The sequence below is a fragment of the Odontesthes bonariensis genome, chromosome 5, assembly GCF_027942865.1.
Source record: "Odontesthes bonariensis isolate fOdoBon6 chromosome 5, fOdoBon6.hap1, whole genome shotgun sequence".
NCBI classification, from domain to species: Eukaryota; Metazoa; Chordata; class Actinopteri; order Atheriniformes; family Atherinopsidae; genus Odontesthes; species Odontesthes bonariensis.
Genome location: NC_134510.1, coordinates 19,902,384 through 19,914,204, shown reverse-complemented (window position 1 = coordinate 19,914,204; position 11,821 = coordinate 19,902,384). Strand labels below are relative to the sequence as shown.

The 11,821-nt window shown below is 42.6% G+C and overlaps 2 protein-coding genes across 2 annotated transcripts; one reads left to right on the top strand and one right to left on the bottom strand.

The window, feature by feature from the left end:
- The first annotated feature begins 5,156 nt into the window (after window positions 1-5,156).
- Window positions 5,157-6,052, top strand: nr0b2a (nuclear receptor subfamily 0, group B, member 2a). The gene is made up of 2 exons (XM_075466621.1): window positions 5,157-5,691; window positions 5,811-6,052. The coding sequence occupies exons 1-2, from the start codon at window positions 5,157-5,159 to the stop codon at window positions 6,050-6,052; spliced, it is 777 nt and encodes a 258-aa protein (XP_075322736.1).
- A 2,119-nt stretch (window positions 6,053-8,171) lies between these two features.
- Window positions 8,172-11,791, bottom strand: kdf1a (keratinocyte differentiation factor 1a). The gene is made up of 4 exons (XM_075466620.1): window positions 11,456-11,791; window positions 10,109-11,169; window positions 9,642-9,716; window positions 8,172-8,857 (listed from the first exon to the last, which is right to left on the bottom strand). The coding sequence occupies exons 2-4, from the start codon at window positions 11,148-11,150 to the stop codon at window positions 8,769-8,771; spliced, it is 1,206 nt and encodes a 401-aa protein (XP_075322735.1). The 5' UTR covers window positions 11,151-11,169; window positions 11,456-11,791; the 3' UTR covers window positions 8,172-8,768.
- Between the last annotated feature and the right edge of the window lie 30 nt (window positions 11,792-11,821).

Sequence of the window (11,821 nt, the reverse complement as noted above, 5' to 3'; positions counted from 1 at the left end):
TAAACTCGTCTGGACTCTGACATCATTGTACACATATCACACACATTATTATAGGTTAGTCACATTCCCGCTGGTTTGTAAAAAAAAAAGTCATTCTTATCATCAAAGGGATTTTTTTTTTTTTAGAATAGATAACAATTGAGAAAATGTTTGTTGAAATTCAAATAAACTTGTCAAACGTATTATACAGAGTTATGCAGTATTACTTTTATGTCTATAATCTCAGCCAGAGGTGTAGTGGTGCCCACAGAAGTAGGTGTAATCTTAATTTTTAACAGCCTTTCAAGGGAAGAATAAGAACACTGTGTTATAATAGCGACATGTAATAATGCTCTGCCTTATAAGCATGTACACCATGCTTTACATCACTAATCTACACTAAAGAGAGAAGAAAAACAAAATATTTATAAGTGAAATAAGCTCAATATAAGCTCAATGATTTGTTAGCTTGGAAGAGGAGAGATCTCTTCAAAGGTAAGAGTATTGTCATTACTAGCATGGATCCTTGCATTTGAGTTTTTGGTTTTGGGAGATTTAATTTAACAAATTAAAGCATTAACATTAAACCTAAAGTCTCATATATCACTGCCAGTACAAGAGCTTCAGATTTTTTTGCCATGCAAGAGTGGACAATAATATTTTTTCGGGCTTTTTATGCCTTTAATGATAGGACAGTTGGAGAGAGACAGGAAGCAGGGGGCAGAGAGAGGGGGAAGACATGCAGCAAAGGGCCGTCCGGTGCGGGACTCGAACCGGGGCCAGCTACAGTGAGGACTGTAGCCTCTGTCCATGGGGCGGCTGCTTAACCCACTATGCCACCGACCACCCCACAATAATATTTTTTACATAAATATTTTTCTGAAATCTTCAACTTTCAAAGGAGGGCACTCCTTTGAAATATTTAATGCAAGGGGGGGGAGGGGGGGGTGACACATAAATGATCAAATAGCTCATCAAAGAACACATAAATACAAGTGCTCATATTGATTCTAAGTCTAATTCGATGGAGTGAATTACTTATCAACAAACTTTTTTTGTTTAGGGTCAGTTTATCCATCAAAACACCAGATCTTATAACAGAATTACAAGCCACTAAAACAAGACAATTCTAACAAAAAATGTGTCCCTTCATCAGCTAACAATTAGTTGGTTGGAGACGCAGTAAAATATGGTCTGTCACACCAAAATGAGCTTGTAGAAGAAATCCGTATTTGTTGACAAGCTGGTGAAAAATAGATAAAACACTATCACTGGGTTCAATAAAATTCAACGTGTATTTTTTTTGTTTGTTTTTGTCATATTCCCTCAATGTTTAGCCTGACCCATCAGATACATACATCCGAGCCCTAAGGAGTATGCGTACCTGAAAGGGACTATGATGTTTAATCCAGGTATGTATTGATAAAATTCTAAGAGTTTGATTTTCCAGGATAACTATTTGATCCCTACCTGGATGACCTTTTTAAAAGGCAGCCAGGCAAAGATCCACTGTATTAGCAGCGCAAATAAGGTCAAGGATCAAGCTCTTGACATGATGTCCATCACCCTCATGCATGTGGCTGCACTGAGAGTTCAGTGACCCAGTGGGAAAACTGTAACAGTCGGGAAGTAAAGTCAACAGAAGCCAGCTTCAGGTGGAAGCTTTGGAAGAACAGCAGACTACAGTTTCAGATGGTGTGGGGTTCAATTATGTAATTCTACATCAAATGATCCAATAATCTATGAGATTAATCTTGTAGTCATATTTAAATGACTGCTTTACACTGTTCAGGTTTGCATGCCTCTCAAACTGTGGAATTACAAATAAGAAGACTTTGCTATTCTTCAAATGTTAAGCATTACCTCTTGTTTAACCTGAGAGTGGACAGTCTGGCTTCATTGATTCCAGGATCCTGCCGTTGTTCCATTTAGGGAATGAAGGACAGTTCATCTTTATTGTCCTGGCAGAGATAAGCGTCTGTACTCCGTGCATGTCTCTGCCTGCTCCTAACCTCCATAAACACAGGCCTTATCACAGGCATTTACAGCTGTCCTCATGCTTCATGAAGCCTGAGGGCTGCTGAGTACATCGTAGGCCACTGTGCTGAGAGGCTCACATTTTTTTGATGATAATGTGTTTTTGAAGTCTTGTGTGAATCATCCTCAGTGGACATCGTGTGTCGTAAGACTGATCATGCTGTATCATAATGAGATTACCCACAATGAGAGGTGGAAAAAAGAGACTATAAAACATTTTCTGCACAATTCTTTCAAGAGAGTGATGAGGTAAAACAAACATTCAGTGACTGGTGCTGCCAGTGGTGTCTGGCTTCTAATCTCTTTATTGCAGTCATCTACTTCATGACTGACCTTGACTCCACAGTTTGATGGTTCACATCTTCCATTCTGTGACACTTCAAAGCTTTCTGGCAGGTGTCCCACGTAAAATAAAGACTGTACTATGTTAAACATTATGTCTCCTGTGACTTTAGAATATGGTTAATATTTTTTGCTGTCTGGGTTTTATGTTATTAGCTCATCATTCCACCGCTTTGTTTATGTGTGAGAGTAATAAAGTGATTTGCTTATCCGTCTCAAACCTCGGTGCCAGGCACTGAGAAGATAACAAATTGGGATGGTGGAACACTGAGCAAACTGTTACAGACACCTTTAACTGGACTTCTATGCTTTTGATTTTGTTTTGATTGTCTCAGAACAAAAACACCTGACCTGAAGTCCATTTGAGATATAGCCGAACCTGCTCCACTCACAGTGATCAATCAGTCACATTACATAACTCTAGAAGCTGATGGTCTTGTCAGAGGGTTTTTTGTCAACATCACATCCGATGCTTTTCTTTCCCAAGGACGGTGCCATGGAGGCTGCCTCACAAGCAGCAGAAATGACAGCTTCCTTAGTAAATATTGCCTCCACCCTGTTTTTGGTGAGTCAGTAGTTGCTCTGTGCAGAGTCATAGTGCTGCAACAATTCAGACAAACGGAACCCAGCCCTGTCTACAAAAAAAGAACATGGGTTGTTTCTGGTCCTTTCTGGCCAAGAAAGTTACAGATCAGTACTGTCACCTGGCAGGTCATTTGCTAACTTAAAGACATCCTACCAAAGACCGTGCATTTATGGAAATGGCATGCATGTTGGACTGATTTCAATAGCCAACCATAACCATTTTGCATTTGACGCAGAAATTGTGAGTTTCACAGAGAATCAGTTAATGAGCAAGCCCTGTTCAAATAATCCTTGACAGTTCGTTTTTTTTTTTTTAAATAGATGAGAAATACAGATACGTTGTGAGCCACAACTGTTTCGTTTGCAAACTTAAAAACTGTTTTGACTGAGATTCACGGATCTCTCCTTTGTGAATTTCTTTGAATAAAAGCGTCTGTTACATGACTATACGTGGATGTAAGAATCGAGCCAAATTGATTGTTCAATCCCTTTAATTCAGAATGGTTATATTATCGAATCGAATTAGAGGCAAACCTTTGAAAGCTGATGAACAGAAAAATGGTCGCATTTCCATGGCCTAGTTTCAAGCAAATAAACTGAGCTGGCTAGTGTCATCATAAGATGGCAGCCAAGTCATCAGCTTCATTATGTTTGACTGTAATGAATGAATTTATGGTCACCAGCAAGCATTAGTTGCATTGGCCCAGTAAGAGAGAAACATTTTTGAACAGGGCATAGCCTACTGTGATCATTCTTCAATGTCAGGAAGAATTGGCCTTATTTAAAGTGTAGAGGAAGAAACAAATGTTCATTCAACGTGTCCTGGAAATGTAAAGTTGCTGTTTCAGAAATGATTTGCAAAAGGATGTTTGTACCACCTATTATACCTATCAATTCCTTTTCAAAAAAAGGGTAAAAATCAACTCAAGCGAGTGTATGAATAAACTTTTTATTTCATTTTCTGTCTCCTCCTATCTCATTTACCTTCTCTAATGTGATGCTTTCTCGTGTATTCAAAGAAAAATAAAAACCTGAACAAAACTTAACTGATGCTGCACATCGTCTCTTTCCAACGTAGTTACTCAGTCAGAATGTTACACATATTTTTTTAAGAAATTTGAATTCACTCGAGGCTCTCAGAAAGGAAATAAATGGTCTCTGACGTTGAGGTAAAGAATCTGAAGGCAAAACGTTGACATTTATTTGGGGTGTGACAGTTTTAAACCTTTGCTTTCTCTTTGTGCGTGGACTGGTACACACATTTGTGGCTACTCATAATGTCATTTAATCTAACTAAAGCTTATCGTTTCATTTCTAGAGTATTTCATAGACATTTGTGACCATTCTGACACCAGTTTCTCTCCACACAGCTGCTTGACATGGCTGCTCAGGAGAACTTGTAATAATGCAAACTTAACTTTATCTTTAACTCTTACCAGTCTTGCCTTATGCTTCTTGACTTTACCGTAAACTCACACGTTGGCAACTTATCTCAACCTGCTCCTACGTGAACTCCAGTGCTTACAGGAAGTTCTTGGGACTGACAGGAATCGGCTGAAAGTTTCTTCCCCTCTCTGTCACTCTACAAATCGTGAAGTTGTTTGCATTTACCCATATTGATATAAGCTTGTTGGCAATTTTATTTAGCTCCTGTTAGCATGTAGCTTGGCACAGTTGCTGCTTGTCACAGCCCATGTTCCAAATATCCACAAACCACACTTCCAAAATTCCACTATTGCTTCTAGATTAGTCCCATTTCTTCACCTTTCTTTGTCATGAGGAGTTAACTTAGGGGTCAATGCCCTTGCTGTGCCCTGGCCTTCCTCCAGCTTTACAGGTGTGAGCTGGCGGGTGCAGGGACACAGTGTGGGGCTGATTAACTCTGCAGTCCTTGGTAGCTTGGTACTGCCTGGGTTAATGACACCGGCTACAAGATAAGGCCTATCCCTCTAGATATCCATGCATTACTCCAGCAGCTATTTTTCATTGAGAAAAGCTTATCGGTTTCCCAGGGTTATTCCAGCAGTCACCTGGCAGAGCACACAGTTGTTTTTCCACATAGAGTATATTGACATTTCAAGGTCCACTCCGTGGGAGGGGTTGGCCTTATATATATAGGGAGATGAGAGGAAGCAGCACCACTCAGCCTCATAAAGAGCCCATCCTGCGAGAGGACGCACGCGTTTACCTAGAGACAGTCTTACTCAGAAAAGATGGATAACACATGTAGTTGTTTGTCTAACAGCGATAGGCTTTTAAATCCTATCCTCTACAACATCCTAAGCCAAATGGACAGCAGCAGACCAAGCCAAGACCACTTCAGCTACAATTCTGTTCCTCACAGATGCAACTGTGAGCTGCGACGAACAGTGTTCTTGAAAAGGCAAACTGAGACCTGCAAAGAGGCTTCAGCGGTCCTGGTTAAAACCATCCATTTCATGAAGAACTTACCTGCTTTTAACCAGCTGCCTCCAAGTGACCAGTTTGCACTTTTGAAAAGCTGCTGGGCACCACTCTTCATTTTAGGTCTGGCCCAGGAGCATGTGGACTTTGAGGTGACAGACGTCCCTGCTGACAGCATGCTGAAAAAGATTCTCCTGAACCGCCAGGAGAACCCCGAGATAGAAAGGGAGCAGCCCACCATGGCAGGTTTCAGCAAGCTCAAGTCTTGCCTCAAAAAGTTTTGGATTTTGGATTTGAGCCCTAAGGAGTATGCATACCTGAAAGGGACTACGATATTTAATCCAGGTATGTATTCGTTGGATTAAAGTTTTTGCGAAAAGAAATTTGCTTCACTGAAAAGATGCTGTGCAAAAATGCGTTATGCAGGCGTGTAACCCCGCTTTCCTAATTTTTATCATCGACAGATGTGCCAGATTTGAAAGCAAGCTTGTTTGTTGAGGGCTTGCAGCAGGAAGCTCAGCACGCCCTGAGCGAGGTGGTCCAGCTCCTTCACCCGGGAAATCAGGAGCGCTTTGCTCGAATCCTCCTCACAGCCTCAATGCTGCAGGGCATCACACCCAGCCTCATCACTGAACTGTTCTTCCGCCCCGTGATAGGCCAGGCTAACCTGGTGGAGCTGCTGATCGACATGCTCTTTGGCAGATAGGAGCGGTGGACCTCATGTCAAACTGTCATGGAAAAAGTTGACTCCTTTAAGTGATGATGCTTTTCATGCTTTTTATATGTCTCCTCTCATATAATGAAGAGATGCCTGCCAGTGGGTCGATGTAAAGCTCACAAAAACTGTTATTTGCTGAGCAGGGGATTATAAATTTTCTTACATTTACACTGAAGCTGAGGTCACTTTAGCAGATTTCCTCCACTGAATTGGAAAGATTTGGCTTTCCACATGAGGACAGACTGTGCTTTACTGTCACCACACTTGATATTATGTGAAAGATGTTCTCTGTTTTTCATTGATGTAAATAGGTGTTGTTTTCATTTACAGAAAACATCAAATAAATATATTTTTGTACATGGAAGTAATGGAGAAGTTTAGCCTCATTCTCAGTGTTGTGAACACCTTCAACAACCCTAAAGTTCATTTGACAGATCCATCATTCCTGACACGTTGTGCTCAAGAATGGTTCAACCAATATTTTCTAAAATTCTAGAAAATGCCAATGTGTCAAAGAACTGGATACCTCAAAAAAAAAGAAAAAGTAAGACCTCTGCTATTTTCTCATATCTAGAATTGTTCTTTATCTTGAAACAAATCATAAGGACAATGTGAAATATCTGAGAAAAAGCAAAAAGGCAACAAAATAACATCCAAGGTGAGGACTGAACCTTAAATTAGTAAGCAGCCGTACGTCATAATTAGCATATTTGTTCATCATATCATCATGACATGGCCTAGATGGCACAGTTAGATATTACGAATGCATCTCAGTGTCATGTGATCCTGGTTAGTGGAATATTTCTCAGACTGAAGTATCGTATGAAATTCAGACCAGTGAGATGTTTTAATACGACTGCAAATTTTGAAGCATTACAATCATGTTTTTGTTTAGTTTTTTTACAATTATGTTTTGTCTCCCTCTCATGGAAAATAGTGGAAGTCAAACATTTACTCAACCAGATTTTTCCATAAGAAGTTGTCAAAGATTCGATTTTTACTAAGGCATTTAAAAAAAAAAAAAAACATTTAGCAACAGGAAAACCAAGCAGGAAATGATCACATTTTCTGACTCATAGAAGAAAAGAGAAATAGAGTAAACCATAAAAAAAATCCAAGCGATTAGCGTGCTATTATTTATATGGGACAGGCCCTGCTTATTCATCCACCTTTGTGTGTTTGTTGTGAAACTGAGTCCTTGCAATACACCTCATACAGGTAAAACAGGAATGTGGTGGCGGGGGCAGTGAGAAATGGGGTTACACAGGAAACCAGCACACTCTGTTGAACGGCAATTTTTTTTGTTTTTTTTCCTCGACAAAAATCTTTTCATCTACTTCCAGTGAAATTCAAATCATTTCAAGAATGTCAAGACCCCATTTTTCTTGATGCGAGGCCTGTCTGATTTTGTCCAAATGCCCAACTGAACACAAAACCAATGTAAACAGACCCTGCTGTTATTAATAGGTTATAACCAACTAAATTTAAAAGTCTTAAAATGTATACGTTTGTTTGCTGAAGCAACAGACCTGTCACCACAAGGAGCAACACTTCAAATCTGAGGTGTTCGGTATCCTAAAATGCAAATTATTGAGGACTGTGGCTCAGTTTGTATGACCCAAAGTAATCACAGCAGGCTGGTTTTCTCTGCACGGCTTTTTCCTTTAGCAATAAATAACAAAGACAAACCCCGGGATTTTATTTCCTTTCTGTAAGAACCAGCCAAACGAGTTCCTCCTTTTGCTGAGGGCGGAAAAAGCCTGCCTGCTTCAACACTGACCTCGGGGAGATGAGCCTGACAACAATAATCCCAGAGATAAAGAATAAAAGTTTGCCAAAGAGAAGAACTTTGTGAATACTTCTTGATATATGAGAATATTTAGCTGAGAAACACATCGAAGAGCGTTACGTGCAGATCTTCGCGGATTTTTGTCTTCGTGCTGGGAGCGAAAACAAAAGGTTGACAGAAAGCTCTGCAAGTACAGAGCAGCATATCTCATTCTGTGTGAGCTGCGTCGAGAAAGAGGTGGCAGAAATGCTTTTGTTATGACACAGCTCCTTCGTAAAAAAAAAAAAAAAAAAAAACAACAACACAGAAAAAAAGGCACAAAGCAGAGATTTTTTTTATTTTGTTAAAAACAGAAGTTATTGTATAACAAAAAAAATGAAAAAAAATAGAAAAAAATGTTAAAAAAATGGCACAGTAACATTTGCTTAAGAGTATTTACATCAAAATATGGCTTAGAACAACATAGTTTTAAGGTAAAAAAACAAACAAACAAAACAACGAATCGTAGGAGTCCAAAGAAATGGTAGAAGACAATAAGCTCATACATACAGAACATGCGCAGTAACTTTTTTTAACCAACAAGAATGAGGACGGCTATGTTTTTTTTTGTTCTTCCCCCCTCCATCAGCCTCTACACTCTGAAAACACTGCATACAAATTCATAAAAACTAACGTCCCTGGGTGGACGAAAACAAACAAAAATAAGTCACCTCCGTTGGTCACGGATTACACAGATAAAGATCCTTGAAATAAAAAAAAAAATGTCATCCTGATCATGAAAAAGAGAAGTATAAACCGTCCAGGTGAAAAGGTGCTCGACTGTAACAGCAGAAATGACAGCAGAGGGGTAATATTTGTCCATTTTGGCTACATGCTTTGCCAGTGCGGGCAGGTTCGTCTCCCTTGTGTTGATCTTCAAATAAGCAGCAGAGGAGCGCCTGAGGAGTCAGTTTCAGTGTCGTGATGGTAGGCCGAGTAGGCTGTGGTGGTGTTGGAGGAACATGCTTGGAGAGAGGAGAAAACATGATTCAACACCGTGAAAACGAAACAAAGCACAGCAGCAGATGTTATACTTCAGCCGCAGAGGGTGAGACGCAAAACAGCTGAGTTTCATGCCAGGCCGCTGATAAATTCCCAGGCCTCGGTGTGAAAGTTGTGGAAACACAATGTGGTGTACCCTCATTCAAAGGCATGTAACAGGACACCCTGTCCTTTAAACAGCCTCTTCACAGACCAGCTAGAGGAAGGAAGGGGGGGGGGGGGGCTGCTGCACTGTAATCCATCTGTAATTCAAGTTGTTTGCTTAGATTACATAATAAATCAGGGGACACTTTGAGGCATATACTTAATGTGACTCGATCCGCTGCTTTGGAAGGTGGTGTTGCGTGAACGCTGAGCTGGAGGGGGAGAGAATGAGGCAGACGGGCAGGCAGGTGTTGGGTGGCAGAAGTGGGGAGGAGGCCTCTAATGAGCCGGGGATTGTAATGTACAGAGAAAAGAGTCGGAATGCAGGGCTTTACTGTTTGAAGAGAGGTATGCCAGTGGAAAGCAGAAAGGAGGTGAGAAAATGCCTAGAGCGGCTGTGGGCACAATGGGTCGCTGAGGCTGAACCCCACACGCTGACTCACTCACCGGAGCGATAATTACACCTCAGTGACCACGACAAATAAAGGCTGTAGCTTCTAACGCAAAATTCAATATCATGATGTCTTAATTCCTCATTTGTGCTTTGAGTGCAAACGATGGTACACATGGGATCGCGCTGCGTAATGGAAAATTCCCACTCACTTTTTCCGCTGTAATGTCTCATTTTCCTCGCCAGTTCGTCTGATGGCGTCTGCTCGGACACTTTCACCTCTGGGACTGCAGCAGGGCGCAAAGACAAAAAACAAACAAACAAACAAACAAAGACACACAAGATGAACACAGGCAGACTGGGCGCCTCAACAGACTCCAACAAGCTCTTATGTTAAATTTAAGCTGGTCATCTCTGAGCTTTTGCAATGTTTTTGTTGACAGCGTGTACTTGTATCAGCTTGCCTCAGATTAACTGATTCCTATGAGGCCACTGCCTGCAAAATGCAACAACTGAAAGGCAAACAAAAGCAGCAGCATTCCAACAGACACTATGAGTCATTAGGGGAAGACCTAATGACATGAACGCTACAGCCAGATGGCACTGGAAATGGCTTTCTAATTGTATAATAAACACAGAGGTTATTGATTATAAAAGCTAATCAAATAAGCTGGCTTACAGTCGCTGCTCATGAAGGGGTTGGTCATGGTCTCGTTGCCACTGTCGGGGAGAGTCCCGTCGTTCCTGCCATTGGGACGCTGCCCCGTTGAGTGATGGCTCTTGTTCCTCTTGCTTTTCCGGGTGCTGATGCGGATGACCCCGTGCACCAGCTTGCACTCTGCCTCCCGCTGCTCCAGGTTGTAGTCCTGAGCGATGCTGTAGATGAGCTCACTGATCTCATTGGTCTTGCGGGAGAAAGAGGAGTCAGAGGTGCACTTGGCCAGCTGGTCAATCTGATGGAGGGCATAAAGCTCCAGCAGCTTCTTGGTGATAAGGGAGTCAATGTCTGTGCTGTCGCACTGGTCATCAAAGTCATAATAGTCATTGGATAGCAGGCTGGTGTTGCTGACTGGTCGCTGGCTCTCCCCTTTAACTGGCACACGGCTCCGTTTGGGGTTGTTGACTTCATACTTTACCGTCTGACCTCCAATGCGCACATCTGCGTAGCGGAAGCTTTCGTTCTGTTGCAGCTTGGAAGTTTTAGCGGACTTGCTGGGTTCCAAAGGGATGCCGCAGGTGGGGTTGCTCACAGCCAGGCCATTGGGAGGGTGAGGCTCACCGCCTGCTTTGGGAGGATGGTCTGTGGAGCTCTCGTTAACAGGCAGACACGGCTCTCGGCTGCCGTAAAAGCCACAGGTCAGCACGCAGCAGATGAGAGCCTTGCAGCCACTCCAGCCCATAGAGGCACAGGAGCCACAGGTGGGTCTGCTGCTGGGCGTGCCATCTGCTGTCCCTGGAATAAACCCTATAGTCTCTGAGCCCCGAGCCGTGCCATTTCGTGGGTGGCTTCTGCTGCGACCGTACTTGTTTTCTGAATATCGGGAGTGGTCAGTGTGGTGCTCACGTAGACGTTCGCCATGAGGATCCTTGTAGGAGTCTTGGCTGGCCGTGCTCTCCCTGGATATAGTTCGATTTTGTCGGTACTTGTCCCCCCTGGAGCTGGAGGTGTGGTGTTTGTGGTGGCGGGACGTCTGGGGAGCCCCTGAGCTGTGGCCAGGCATGCCTCAAAATGCCTGGGACCTGGAGTGGTACAGGAATGTTGAAAACTTTGCGTAAACCTTTTGTCTTTTGTTGTCACACACAGACTCACAACATGAAACCCGTCAAACTAACACAAAGCATCTAGAAAAAACAAAACAAAACAAAAAAAACCTGGCCTGAAATCCTGCGCATGGAAATACATCTGAGTTCACCGATTGCTGGCTTGGTTGTACTTTATTTTATTTCGGGCCTACGGTACCAGAGAAGCCCAGCCACCGTTCAACATTGGACCGCTTCTAGTCTTACCTGCAAAACGCCCACTTACCGCATAAGAAGAAACAGTTGTGGTGGCGTTTTCTCCCGGATAACTTGCTCTGCGAGCAAACCGCGGAAGTCTCACAGAAAAAACTCCTGGCGCCTCGAACTGAGAGAGAAAGGCGGATTTCGACAGCCCACAGATTTCCAGGTGTGTCGGCAGACAACAGACTTTGTAAACCTGAGGACGGGAGTCCGGCGCCTCGACCGAACCACGCAGCGCAGCTCATTCGCGTCTCCTCTGTTAATAAAAAACTAACTGCCCTGTGTTGCAGAGTCTCACAATGTTTGGCTATTACCTGCGGCTACAGCTAATCCCAGAGCCTAACACCACCCACAGGTGAGTCGTGACGTCACACGAGGCGGATATAAAAAC

What these genes read in the sequence shown, in the direction of transcription:
- nr0b2a (XM_075466621.1), top strand. Translation starts at nt 5,157, where the DNA reads ATGGATAACACATGTAGTTGTTTGTCTAACAGCGATAGGCTTTTAAAT. An exon ending in GACTACGATATTTAATCCAG is followed by an intron (nt 5,692 to 5,810) that starts GTATGTATTCGT and finishes TATCATCGACAG; the next exon opens with ATGTGCCAGATTTGAAAGCA.
- kdf1a (XM_075466620.1), bottom strand. Translation starts at nt 11,150, where the DNA reads ATGCCTGGCCACAGCTCAGGGGCTCCCCAGACGTCCCGCCACCACAAA. An exon ending in CCCCTTCATGAGCAGCGACT is followed by an intron (nt 9,717 to 10,108) that starts GTAAGCCAGCTT and finishes GCCCTGCTGCAG; the next exon opens with TCCCAGAGGTGAAAGTGTCC. An exon ending in GAGACATTACAGCGGAAAAA is followed by an intron (nt 8,858 to 9,641) that starts GTGAGTGGGAAT and finishes CCTCTCTCCAAG; the next exon opens with CATGTTCCTCCAACACCACC.